This window comes from Sorex araneus, chromosome 1 (assembly GCF_027595985.1).
Source record: "Sorex araneus isolate mSorAra2 chromosome 1, mSorAra2.pri, whole genome shotgun sequence".
Classification (NCBI taxonomy): domain Eukaryota; kingdom Metazoa; phylum Chordata; class Mammalia; order Eulipotyphla; family Soricidae; genus Sorex; species Sorex araneus.
The window spans coordinates 311,397,612-311,412,123 of NC_073302.1; the positions used below are offsets into that span (position 1 = coordinate 311,397,612).

At 41.7% G+C, this 14,512-nt stretch overlaps 1 protein-coding gene across 5 annotated transcripts in view; it reads right to left on the reverse strand.

Annotated features, from left to right (window-relative positions):
* The window catches only part of GALNTL6 (polypeptide N-acetylgalactosaminyltransferase like 6), a 1,098,691-nt gene that overhangs the window by 118,409 nt on the left and 965,770 nt on the right, over positions 1-14,512 (reverse strand). For all 5 annotated transcript variants that reach the window (XM_055118910.1, XM_055118897.1, XM_055118904.1 and 2 more), the window contains one exon: positions 11,230-11,347. In XM_055118910.1, coding sequence (XP_054974885.1) covers positions 11,230-11,347 — 118 coding nt within the window. The remainder of the gene's footprint in view (positions 1-11,229; positions 11,348-14,512) is intronic.

The window sequence follows — 14,512 nt, forward strand, 5'->3', positions numbered from 1 at the left end:
GTTATAAACCCTTGGTGAGGATTACTGAATAATTTGTGTAGGAAGAATAAAAAAATTTTCCTAGAATAGAACAAAGACTGGCTAGTTACAATATCAGCAATAAATACAGAAGTGGTGTATGTGTTTCTGTTATTTTTTTCCTTGGGAGGGAAAGGAAAATACTAGTTCATTTGCAGTGCAGATTGAAACTGGTAAGTAGGCATTTGAATGAAAGTTTCAAAATTTGTGGTTCATTGTAGTTCATTTGATCTGTGTGGCAATTAGGAACCACCGTGAACTTTTAGAAGGGAAAGTGAAGCTACTGATGGGAATAATAAATGAATGCAATGTGGAGATAGGTTGAAAGAGGAGAAAGGATAGAGGAAGGGAGGCTAACGTAAGGTTATTGATTTATCTTGAATATTATTGTGAACCTGGAAGTCAGATAAATTCTAAACATGACAGAGGATGAGTAATTGTGCTGATATAATTCTCTAAGCTGCTGAGGAATAGATTGTGCCTCTAGAGCCACTATCTTCTCGCTTATCTTTGACTCTCAAGAGGTGAGCTGAAACTTGGCACGTGACAATCAATCAGTGAATATCTGTTAGATGAATTAGTGACTGATAAGGGCTGAGAGATTATGAGCAGTTTGAAGTTTCCTTTAACTGTCTAGATCTCAAGCTCAGACCTGGGAAGGAGGATAAGCTCATAACCAAGGGGAGGCAGGAGGGAAACTGGGGTCATTGGTGGTGGGAATTGTGCACCCGTAGAAAGATGGGTCCTGGGACATTTCTGACTGAAATCTGATCATGAACAGCTTTGTAGCTGTGTATCTCATGTGATTTCAATAAAAAACAAAACCAAACAATAAAATAAAGGGGGTTGCCTGGTGTGCTGCAATCTATAGCGGTTTTGAAATAGCCCTGTTGGTTTCCTTCCAGGACCTGTGGTAGCCATCCTCACCTTATTTGGGGCACAAATGTTTCTGCCTAGCAGAGGCTAATGATGTAGACCAGAGACTCTCAAAGTTTGCTCACCGGAATCACCCAAACAGAATTAAAAATACTGAGGCCTTGTTCCCACCCTCAGAGATGATTCTAATGGCCTTGTTATGTTTTTGACATGGCCCTCAACCACGCAATTAGGTACATTATAAAGACATTAGGAATTTCCATGGATGTACCAAAAGTAGCACAGCACATTTGACGGGGTGTAAAGTAGAAGGCAATCCTCCCCCCACCCCACCCTGCCACTGTGGCAGGGCATTCCCTTCTGTTCTCTCTCTCTCTAATTAGCTGTTGTGGTTTGCAATAAAGGTGTTGAGTGGCCACTGTGCTTAGTCTCTAGCCCTCATTCAGCCCGCAACTCCCTTCCCCCACATGGCCTTCGACTACATTATAGTTGGTGATCGCTTCTCTGAGTTGCACTTTCCCCAGAATGTGAGGCCAGCCTCCAAGCCATGGAGTCAACCTCCTGGTAGTTATTTCTACAATTCTTGGGTGTTAGTCTCCCACTCTGTTATTCTATATACCATAGATGAGTGCAGTCTTTCTATGTCTGTCTCTCTCTTTCTGACTCATTTCACTCAGCATGAAACTTTTCATGCCGATCCACTTAAATACAAAATTCATGACTTCCTTTTTTTCTGACAGCTGCATAGTATTCTATTGTATAGATGTACCAAAGTTTCCTCAACCAGTCATCCATTCTAGGGCATTCGGGGTTTTTCCAGATTCTGGCTATTGTAAACAGTGCTGCGATGAACATACATGTGCAGATGTTGTTTTGATTATACTTTTTTGCCTCTTTGGGATATATTCCCAGCAGTGGTATTGCTGGGTCAAATGGGAGCTCAATATCCAATTTTTTGAGAATCGTCCATATTGTTTTCCAGAAGGGCTGAACCAGTTGGCATTCCTACCAGCAGTGTAGAAGGGTCCGTTTCTCCCCACATCCTCTCCAACAGCTGTTGCTTTTGTTCTTTTGGATGTGTGCTAGTCTTTGTGGTGTGAGGTGGTATCTTGTGGTTGTTTTGATCTGCATCTCTCTGATGATTAGTGATGTAGAGCACTTTTTCATGTGCCTTTTGGCCATTCGTATTTCTTCCTTGGTAAAGATTCTGTTCATTTCTTCGCCCCATTTTTTGATGGGGTTGGATGTTTTCTTCTTGTAGAGTTCAACCAGTGCTTTATATACCATTGATATCAACCCCTTATCTGATGGGTATTGTGTAAATATACTTTCCCATTCTGTGGATAGTCCTTGTATTCTGGTCACTGTATCTTTTGTGGTGCAGAAGCTTTTTAGTTTAATGTAGTCCCATTTGTTGATCTCTGTTTTTACTAGATTGCTTAGTTCTGTGTCTAGCAGCCTCTCTTTACTCATCTTTCCCAACGATTGGAGGCTCTTTCAGGGTCAGGGGAATGAGACCTGTTATTGTTACTATATTTGACATATTGAATATGGCATGGGGAGCTTGCCAGGCTCTTCCGTGCAGGTGGGATATTCTCAGTAGCTTGTTTTTATATTATATATATTGATATGTAATATATATTATGTTTTTTTTTTTTTTTGCTTTTTGGGTCACACCCAGCGATGCTCAGGGATTACTCCTGGCTTTGTACTCAGGAATTACTCCTGGCGGTGCTCGGGGGACCATATGGGATGCTGGGGATCGAACCCGGGTCGGCCGAGTGCAAGGCAAACGCCTTACCCGCTGTGCTATCGCTCTGGCCCCTGTAATATATATTATGGACTGGAGTGATAGCACAGTGCGTAGGGCGTTTGCCTTGCACGTGGCCAGTCCCAGGTTTGATTCCTCCATCCCTCTAGGAGAGCCTGGCAAGCTACTGAGTGTATCCCACCTACACAGCAGAGGCTCGCAAGCTCTCCATGGCATATTTGATATGCCAAAAACAGTAACAAGTCTCACAATGGAGACATTACTGGTGCCCGCTCAAGCAAATTGATGAACAACAGGACAACAGTGCTATATATATTAGCACACAAGGCTCAACCTGTAACAATGTTAGTAATGTCTTATATAAGGGCTTAATGGCTCCAAGTTGAGACACAACAATTTTCACACACTTTCTTCTAAGGAAACCTCTTTGGGTCATTTTTAGTGAATTATTCATAACAGGCAATATAAAATAAATGATTTAGGATCTTCCTTTGGGGCATGCTTGGATGGTGGTGGGAAAATTCGAATAATGGGGGTGGGAAGATGTAATGGTGGTGGGATTGGTGTTGAAATATTGAATGCAATAAATTATTGTGAATAACGTTATAACAATAAAATTTAAAAAAGACATTAGGAATTTAAAAATACTCATTAAGGTATTCAAGTAAAAAGGAATGATTGAAGAACTCTGTGGAGAGAGGTGATCTTGTTTTTGCATCTGAGAACGGGCACCTGTGTATGGTATGACCATGGACCAGCAGTTAATCATTATGGTAGACCAGTGGCTTTCAAGCTTCTTATTCCTCAGGTCAGTACCAGTTTGGCGGTTAGGACCACTGATCAAAACTTTCTCCTGAACTACAAATTTCTCAAGAAATATCAAATTAATATGGAATGCTCCTGAGAATGGAAAGTGTTAGCTCTGTCTAGTTGAATGCTCTTTACCTGCGTGTTTTGCTTTGTGTTTTATGACTATGTTCTGTGCCAGAGAATTTTGTTGAATAGTCATTTGTTGGGCTTTATTCTAAATCTTGTACATACCTGATGAGTGTCTGTTATTCAATTCTATTTTCTGAGAAAATTTCTGCATTTAAAAGATGGGTGTTTAGAAAATGCGAACATTTGGATTTTTATGTGGGGGACGGATGTAGAAGTGCACTCTGGAAAATCAAAGACTCAAAAGTTTTTACATTATTACAGTGACTTGAATGCTTTATAACATTTAAGGATGTGAGGTTTTTCTTTCCTGTTCCACTGGGCAGTGAGCTTGGAGGTCCTCTTTGTCTCCAGGTGCAATGCCAAATTGAGTGCCTGGAACAAAGCCTGGCATAAATTAGATACTCAATAAGAGCTTGTTGAATGACTACATGCAGTTTTCTCCTCCCTAGCAGCTGCCTTACCTACCAACATTTTGAAAGCTTGCTGGGCCACATCAGAATTCAGAATCCTACTAAAAGATACCAAAAATCTGGCAGAATGCAGTTTCATTTCCCCTCACTTACCCCTGAAAATAACACAGGTTTGTTTTTATATGACATGAAATTACTTTTGTATTCAAATTTAGAAAAACAAGGGATAATATTTAAAGAGAAAGAGGAGCTCCAAGCACTGTTTGACCACAAACTCAGACCATAATCTATAGTTTCCTGGAAATATTTTCATTCATTGATGGATCTGGTCAGAATTTCATGCAACAAGTCTTTGGTTGAGGAGTAAATAGCAAGCAAGATGCCTGAGCATGACAAGAGAAATCTTCTGCTTTAGAGATTCTAAATTCTAGATCTGGAATAGTTTTTGTGTTATGGTGTGTGCTCTATTAATGAACTCTCACTCACCCCTACAAATTTCCCCAAACCTGAAGTGCTGAGTGAGCGCTTTACCATTGTCAAATTATTCACTGTTTTGGGGCAGTATCCCCAAAGGCAGTTATTTGATTTCTCTTTCACTTAAATTGCCACTTAACAAGCTATTTGTCTACAATGCATTTGATTCTTTTCATCTGGAGGGAATTCTCACTACAATGCAAATTCAAACTGAGTGTTTAAGTGTGTCTCCCTCCTGATGCAGGCCCTGATAGGTAGGAAGCAGATCCTCAAGGTCAGAGCACACGAGTGAGAAGAAAGAAGGGAAGTGTCTGAAAGGGGACCCTGTAAGACACAGCTGTCGCCAAAGTATCTGTCATTTCAACCAAACAACCCTGGGCAATTTAGTCCTGAACTTCCAGTTCTGTTGCCATGGTTGCTAGACAAAACCGACAGGGCTGCATTCCAATTATAACCTGCAGAATGACAGATAACGGAAAAATAGGATCTGGAGTAATAAAATCTCAGGTCACTCTGGAGGTGTGGGATAGATACAGGTGACAGAAATGAGAGATGCACGTTGATGATGTTTGTCTAAAAATGTCTCCTTTTTTACACCTGGGAGATGTGGAAGGAGACGATGCTGGCCATTTTCTGCTGGGAATTCTTGCCCTCCCTCCCCATTCTTATCATGGCTGGCTTTGCTGCTGCAGTGACTGGGGGTTGCACGCACCCCTGGAAGTGGTGCATGCACAGGTTTGGTCAAGCCGTGGTGCTTCTTGGGAGTCATGCATCACCTGATGGTGATGTCACTCCTGCAGTTTGCACACCTCTGGTTGCGGTGTTTGCACACAAGCTTGCCTGGCTTGCACTCTTAGTTGAGGCATGGAAGGTCTGGCTCTGGTGCTCACTGGGGTGGCTGTGTGGATGCTCACACACAAGCGTACCAGAGGTCACACATGTCCTGACCAGGGTACCTCCTCGTGTTTAGTTGTGGTGCACATTGGGGGTCATGGTCCTTCCTTGTGTGGTGCACATTGGGGGTCATGGTCCTTTTTTGTGTTGCTCACACACACCTGGCTAGTGTGTACCTAGAAATCACCTGGGGCACTGGGGAGCACAGATAGCAGAGCTGTTGGTCTCCAACAGTAGAGCTGCCAGCCATCACACTTGGCATAGATAGTGTTTGATTACAGTTCTAAGCATTTTAGATTTAACATTGGTTTGTCCTTGCTCTCCCCCTGCAGGGAGCTTAGGTTTATTAACTCCCACCACAGTGCTCCCAAGGGACACCCAATTCCCTTAGGTACTCCCATTCCTTTGTGTTTATCTTTAACTTCTCCTTTGTGTTCTTCTTCTTCTCCTCCTCTCTGTTAATCACTTTTATCTCCAAATCAGACCCTGTGACTTGTAAAGTCAAATTCTCCTGGGAACTCTGGATTTTGCATATGTAAGTCAAATACTGCTTTTCTCTTTCCTTTATGTCCTTTGCATGGTTTATTTTAGTGCAGTGTCCTATTTGTATGGGCACGGGAAGATAGCTAATGCTATGCTTTTGTAACATGGGAGTTAAATGACTCTGAATAATATTTACTCCTGGATATCTGTCATATTTACTTGATTTCAGCTTTAGTTGCTCTTAGTTCCCAACACCCAAAAACAGGTGTCACTCTGAGGGACAAGGATGGACCCAGGGCAAGCTGTAAGCTACCCTGGCATCGAAAAGGGATAGGCTAAGTGCCATAAGACGTACAATAAATTAAGAGCCTGGTCATGGACAAACTGTGTCATGACGCAAAAAGAAGTAACTGAATAGGGACCCTGATGGGGTTAGGAAAGACTAATTTGGCCTGGGAACTGTAGTCTGATGTGTCCAGGAAGAGGCACCCTCTTAGTTTAAATGGCTCTTACTGTGTCTGTACAAAATGACAAGAAATGTTATTAAGAAGTAAATTAAGATAATTAAACAATGGATACTGTCTAAGGAAAGGGGAAAACAATACACCTTAGATGGAATTTGGGCGGATCTCCTAGCAGGAATCAAGAGTACTGAGCACTTACATTTTTTCCTTGACTATGTCCTAGAAGAACTTCCCCTGAAGGATGGGCTTAACATCTGTTCATTGTTTATGATAATGTTCAACCACACCTATGTGTAATTGCTACCTCCAACCCTTCATGGTGAGACTTGAATAAACAGCCACTGATTATCAACCAGCCTGGTGGCCCCCCATTCTTCCCTTCGTTTGTCTATTGCTGTTGGCCGGCTGGGAGTGGAGGCAGAGGAGATATGGTGATCAGGCCCAAATGCACCCTGGGATTGCTTGGGTCACCACAGATGGGCCGGTGAACATCTATCCAAGGAACAGTAACAGACAGGATTCTGGGGATTGGAACTTATTACCATATGCTTGCAAGACTGGTGTCTAGTCTAAACTACTGTGCCATTATTCTAAGCCCATATCTAAGGGATTATTTTTGGGCACACACAGCGGTGCTCAGGGCTTATTCCTGTTTCTGTACTCAGAGCTTCCACCTGTGTTTGTGCTCAGGGATTACTCCTGGTGGTGCTCAGGAAACCATATGAGGTACTGGGATCAAACAAGAGAGAACAGGGACCAAGAATGCTTGGAAGCTTACCACAAGAGTGTCTGGGAGATGAAGGGCAGTTAGGATAGAGATGGGACCAATATGACAGCAGTAGTTGGAAATGATCATTTTGGACAGAACTGAGCGTTGAAAGTAGGTAAAGGGATATACCTGATAATCTTGAAGTATCTGTGCACTGGTGAAGGGATGGGTGTTGGAACATTGTATGACTGAAACCAAATAAATAATTTTGTAACTATGTATCATATCCCTGTGTTTCAGTTAAAATAATCCAATGAAAATATCACTTGAATTTTAATGCTACTGTAAATATAATAATGTTGATTTTTCCTTTAATGATGGAATAAAATGTAAAATTCTTTTTTTTTCCAGTTGAAGCTATTATTGAAAACCATACCAAGTTTTGGGCAAATTTCATGATCAATATTTTTGCCAGGATCAGTAGTTTTCTGCTATTAATCCATCATGAAGATACATGTTCATTCAATGACATTTAGAGCAAGGTTCTTGGTGAATTCTAAAAGTTATGGCAGAGATGATAAGGACAATATCAAGCATCGATATGCTCTGCATTCAAGTAGAAATAGAGCTCTTTCTACTTTTTTGTCACTATATTTTAATATTTAAGACCGAATTTTATTTATTTTTTACCCTTATATTTTCTTTCTTTTTTTAAATGTAGGAGTACTGCTATTTATTCAGCCATTGATTAAGCTGATTGAATTGGGCATGAACTCTACCCTAATTTTTTTTATTATAGGACTAAAGAGATAGCACATTGGGTAGGGCGTTTGCCTTGAACACAGCCGACCTGGGTTCAATTCCTCCATCTTTCTTGGAGAGCCCGGTAAGCATATCCCGCCCGCAGGGCAGAGTCTGGCAAGCCATCCATGGCATATTCCATATGCCAAAAACAGTAACAATAAGTCTCACAATGGAGATGTTACTGGTGCCACTCCAGCAAATCGATGGACAACAAGACAACAGTGCAATGATATAGTAACCATGATTTACAAATTACAGAAGAGTCACTGCTAGGGTTTCATGCATACAACATTTCTACACCATCCCCTCATTAATGTCTGTTTCCCTCCACTACTGTCTCAGTGTCTGCCTGCGCCCATTTCTCTCCAACCTCAACATCCTCTCTCTTCCTCCCTACCCATTCCCCATCCCCATTTTCCTGCCCCACATCTCAATGCCATGGTAAACTCTATTCTGTAGACCAATTCTTAGATTCTGTTTCTTTTGGCAATTTGTGGGAACCCCAACAAAATCAACATATTTAAAATTTGACCTCCAGCTAAAAAGTGGAATAACATCCACCTCTTGAAATTGTGTTTTCAAATGAAATGATGCATCTAAAGTGCTTGACTCTGGCACATGCCACTAGGTAACTGTAATATTTCAGTCATTACTATTGCTATTATCTCTGCTTCCTGCATTTACAGTTGAGAGGTACACAGATAGTCCTTTAACCAAAGAACCCCCAAAGTACTGGCCAATTGAAAGATTTTTTAATTGTATAAAAAACATTAAGAAACAGAAGAGAAATTGAGGGGCCAGAAAGGTGGTCCAGTGGTTGGGGTGGAATTGAGTTTAAACTCCAGCATCCACAAGCATAGCTGAGTCGTGGACCCTGATCTCTGGTACACCAGACTCAGAGAAGCTCTTCTAAGACCCAAAAACTCAACTTCCCAGCTCATTTGGCTGAATACTAGGAATGGCCCTGTGGCCCTCTGAACACTACTTGGGGTGCTTTCCCCTCCTCCAAAGTGAAATCAGATGTGTAAACATGACTATCTATTTAATTAATGGTATTTCAAGGATTACTTGGAAGTTTCTAGATGTCCAGAAGCTTGCAATTGTATTAAGGTTCTTTGAGGACAATGTAAGTTTTCTCCTAACCCATTGAATATAGCTGCCACAGCTTAGCAAAAATCAGTATTATAATTTTCTTTTTATGCATTAGAATAATAAGTGCCAATTCTCAAGTTTCATTTTGACTATAGACAGGTGACATATTTTTGGAGGATATAAGAATTGGTTTAATTTTATAGTGGGAATAATTAGGAAAAGTTGATTTGGTGAAAATGCAATTTTAAAAATAATCAATGTTAAAAGAATCATATGTTTATTTAAAAAGAAAGTATAAACTGAGGGAGGTCCCCATAGCCATGCCACTGTACTCTGCACCAGGCTGTTTTCGCTTGGGGTGCCCCAGAGGGGGGGTGAGTGAGAACCCTCCCTGCCCCAAGGGACACAGCCCAGGCAGCCGAACTCCACTACCCAAATGCCTCTACGCTCCAGCAACACATTATAAGACACTTTCTATTCAATTTCCATAATTACCACACCATATTTGATGGTGTTCAGACAGTAGGAAACAAATCATAAAGTAATATATATGAGTAATATATATATGAGTAATATATATATGTATATACATATATATATGTATATATATATATGCCTCTCAGAGAGCCCGGCAAGCTACCAAGAGTATCCTGCCTGCACGGGCAGAGCCTGGCAAGCTACCTGTGGCATATTCAATATGCCAAAAACAGTAATGATAGATCTCATCCCCCCTGACCCTGAAAGAGCCTCCAATCTTTGGGAAAGATGAGTAAGGAGAGGCTGCTAAAATCTCAGGCTGGGAGGAATAGAGACGTTACTGGTGCCTGTTCGAGCAAATTGACAAACAATGGGATGACAGTGATACAGTGATATGTTTATACATGAATAAAAATAACATAGGGAAAAAAAGAAAAAAGTATTTCTCTTTTGACTTTTGGGCCACACCCCACTGTACTCAGGGCTTACTCCTGGATCTGCACTCATGGATCACTCCTGGCAAGGTTGAGAGACCAAATAGGGTGAGTTTCCCCCATGCAACGCAAGCACCTTATCCACTGTACTATTGGTCTGACCCCGGATTTATTTTCTTTAAGAAGCTACTTTAGAAAGAAAAAAACAATATCTTAGCAGTTAGGAATAGAACCTCTGTGTAGCATTTGTGTGTGTGTGTGTGTGTGTGTGTGTGTGTGTGTGTTACAACAGTGTATTTTACTTTCCTCTACTTGTGCCAAATATTTTTCATTCATGAACCCTGGCTTTTCATATTCTATCACAGGAATATGCATCATATATACATACAACAAAGATAAATGCGGTAAGTATATATCTTTGCTGAGAATTTAGAGTCCAAACAAATCATGCTGGAGAGAGAGGACACAGGTTAAGGCACATGTCTTGCAAGTGGCCAATCCTGGTTCCATCTCTGGCACAGGATGGTCCCCAAAGCATTGCTGAGGCACCTCTGAAGACCTCCAGGCCCCAGTGGGTGGCCCAGGGAATCCTAGGCATAGCAAGCCTCAAGCATCAATGCACCTTTGGTCTCTGGCATTGAACTTGCAGCCTAGTTGGCCGAGAATTGCTTGAGACCTCTCCCTGGCCCCCATATCTCCTGGGAACCACTTGTGATGCATATCCCTCCCTTCTCCCAGACAAAAAGAAAAGAAGCCAAAAAAATTAACCTCAAAATGTCAAGACCTGGAAAATTTCAGATTAAAAAAATCCCTCAGGGACTAGGGATGTGGCTTAGCAGGAGAACAAAAACTCATATGTCTGAGGGCCTGGGTTTGATTCCTGGAAGTCAACACCACCCCACCAAAAAAGGAAATAAAAAAACTCACTTTGTTTGGAATTAGATAAAAAATACCTATATGCCAATCTATTTTAAAATCACTCTTCCTATATCAAGATTGTGAAATAACCGGTTATGATAGGAATGTGAACAACTATTTTTAGAACAATTATGAAGGGCCAATGCTCCAATCACTCAACTTGTTTCTTTTTCATTGCTGTTTATCCACTCTACATGCTCTCAGGAAAGATGTATGTCAGTGCAGCAGTAATTCTGGACACCATGAGTTTCCTGCTGCTGAGAGGTTTTGAATGATTTCTATATTTCTTTGCTATTAGGGTGACATTTTATGGAGCATCAGTGGGAAGGAGCTTCTCTTATCCTGAAGCTCCTTGGGAAGGTGTTATGGTCATCTGAGCACATGGGGCCCAAATGAAAATGATGCTGTTCTATCAGGGTCATCAGAATCATGCAGATACAGTGTAAAGAGTGTCTTGGCGACTTACCTTAAAGGAGATTTCATACTGTTCTCCTCCCCAGATTTCTAAACCTGGATCATAGCCACCCAACTCCCAAAACCATTTTCGATCCACAGCGAAGAGACCGCCAGCCATTACAGGAGACCTGTGAAATGAATAAAACAATATTTGAAGGAATGTACACATCAGGGACAGTGATATTTTTGCTTGGGTTGTGTTGGGGTGGGGGAATTCAAGATCTGACTCTGATTACTTGGATAGAACTTTTCAGCATGGTTCTCCCTGAGTGGGTATAGGGTTGTTCCTGGGTGTCTAATTTATCTTGAAATCTTTATGAGCATTAAACCTAGTAGTTCAGGATGAAATGCAACGAATGCCCAGCTGGGTGACATTCACTCCCTATGATCATTATTAGATAAAAATATATGACTATTAGTAACTGACATATGAAGATATAACACTCAATTTTATAGTTTTTTCTATGAAATTCAAGAAAATGTTTTTTAAGACAGTATCTTTGAGGACTATAGCAATAGTACAGTAGGTGGGACACTTTTCTTGCACAAGACCTGCCCGAGTTTGAACCTCAGCATCCTATATGATCCCCCTGCATTTCCAGTAGTAAATCCTACAACCTAAATCCTTCCAGGAGTAAAGCCAGGAATAACTCCAGAGTACTACTGGATGTGGCCCAAAAAAAGAACATAAGAAATACAGTATCTTTGAATAAACTTTTAGTACTTAACCAACAGCATCTGCGAGCTAGAAGTTATGTCCCTCCTGCAGACTCGAAAACTGCCAGGACAAAAATAGACAGAATTGTTTTTGTTTTGTTTTGTTTTGAAGACGGGAAGTATCTTTATAACATAAAACACATTTAAAGAGCATAAGAATAACATGTGGCAGTTTTTGTTGCCCAAGTTGAACCCTAGCACTTGAATGCCATTTTATTTTTAATTAAAATAATTTAAAACTTTTAAATTTTTTAAATTTAATTACTGTGAGATGCAGAGTTGTAGAGTTGTTCATGATTGAGTTTCAGTCAATGATCCAACTTCAGCCATTGAGCAGTTCACGGTTCACTCCATCAATGTCCACAGTTTTCCTCCTACCTGGCCTTCCTTCTCTGCCCCTTTAGCCTGCCTCTGTCAGACACTTTTCTTCTCTCCCCCACCCTCTCTCTTCCTTCTAGGCACTGTGGTTTGAAATGCTCTAACTGAAAAGTATCACTTCCCCTTCTTTCAGCACTCAGTTCTTGTCAAGAGTGATCATTTCCAAGTATCATTGTCATAGTGGTCCCTTCTCTGTTCTAACTGCACTTCTCCCCCATTATCACAAGCTTCCTACCATGGACCAGTCCTCCTGGCCATTTTTTCTATGTCTTTGGGTATTAGTCACATACTATCACTATCACTATCAGCCCATTGATCCTCAATTTGCTCGAGCGGGCCCAGTAATGTCTCCATTTGTCCTAGCCCTGAGATTTTAGCAGCCTCTCTTTACTCATCCTTCTGAACAGTGCCGCATTAGAGGCTCTTTCAGGGTCAGGAGAATGAGACCCGTCATTGTTACTGTATTTGGCATATCGAATACGGCATGGGGGGCTTGCCAGTCTCTCCCGTGTGGGCAGGAGAACTCTTGGCAGCTTGCCAGTTTCTCCAGAGGGAGAACTAGACTGTAAAATGTCAGGAACTTGGTTTTATAGTATCTGGATGTTGGCCGTTAGTGGGATTACACGGCGCTGGGGGCAGTTTGTGGGTGTTACCGCCTAGCTATGGGAAAATGGGGGATCTGGGCGGAAGAGGCCCAGTCCCTATCCGAGCAGGCTTGGAGATCTCAGCCCCGGGTCCTGCACACCTGGGTTCCTCTGCTGGTTCCTTCATGTGTGAGGCTCGTCCAAGCATGTGGAGAGGGGCCTTGAGCATGGCTGTGGCTGGGTTCTGGGGGTCTCCAGCTGCGTGGGCTCTGCTTGGGGCAGGAAGAGAAACTCAACCCACACCCTCTGGGCGGCCCTGGTGAAGACAGCCAGGCGCGAGGCCAAGAGATTCAGCCCCCTGCAGACGCTGAAGATGTGAGCTCCTCCTGCGTGTTGACACGGCCGAGGTAGAAGCAGTGGCGTGGGTCAGCGGGTGGTTGGGGCCCTGGCGCCCTCAGGTGCTCCTCAGAGAATGTGCCTCTGAGTCACATACTATGTTTTTTCTTTTTTTTAAAATCCCACAAATGAGTACAATCATTCTGTTTGTCCCTTTCCCTCTGACTCATTTCACTTAGTATAATACTCATTGTCCATCCATGTATAGGAAAATTTCATGATTTCATTTTTCCTAACAGCTGTATAGTGTTCCATTGTATAGATGTACCATAGATACTTTATTCATTCATCTGTTTGTACCTTTTTATAGTCCCACCAGTGGTGTTTGAGTTTTTGTGGCTCTACATCTCAGCATTACTTCCTATGACTGTGCTCTTAAAGTTTAGTATTATAAAGATATATGGTGGCATCCTCATATGTTTTTTGTTTGTATGTCTATGATGATTACAAATACTTAGTGTATTTGTATAAAATCTTTTTTTATATTCATTCTGGGTAGAGGTGTGACCCCCCAAAGCAAAAAAAAAAAAATCACATTTATTATCAGAGGAATGCTTCTAAAGTCTGAAACATATCCCAACACATAGAAAAGACTTTGGCACAAAACATGTCTTTTATGGGTCAGAGTTATAACATAGTGGGGTAGGGAATTTGCCTCACACACAGCCAACCTGCATTCTATCCTCTGCACCACATATGGCATATGGTCCTCTGAGCCTGCCAGGAGTGATCCCTGAGGACAGATCCAGGAGTAACCTCTAAGCAAGGCCAGGTATGGCCCAAAAAAACAAACAAACAAACAACAACAACAACATGACTGTGAGTGTGTAAGAGTGAAATACCTCTAACTAGGCTCGAGTTTGTGCCTAAATGACTGTAATGGACTTAGCAGACAATTCTTAAGTATGTTACTGGGTCCAAAAATCACAAAAGAAAAAAAAAAGACTGTATTTGCAAATAAGTTGTGATTCTTGACACAAAAAGTTTAAAAAGATCTTTTCCAATAACCTCATTTTGGAGGGACTATTTTTTTTTATTATTATTTTTTTTGCTTTTTGGGTCATACCCAACGATGCACAGGCATTACTCCTGGCTCTGCGCTCAGGAATTATTCCTGGCGGTGCTCAGGGGACCATATGGGATGCTGGGAATTGACCCCGAGTCAGCCCCATGCAAGGCAAACACCCTACCCACTGTGCTATTGCTCCAGCCCTAGAG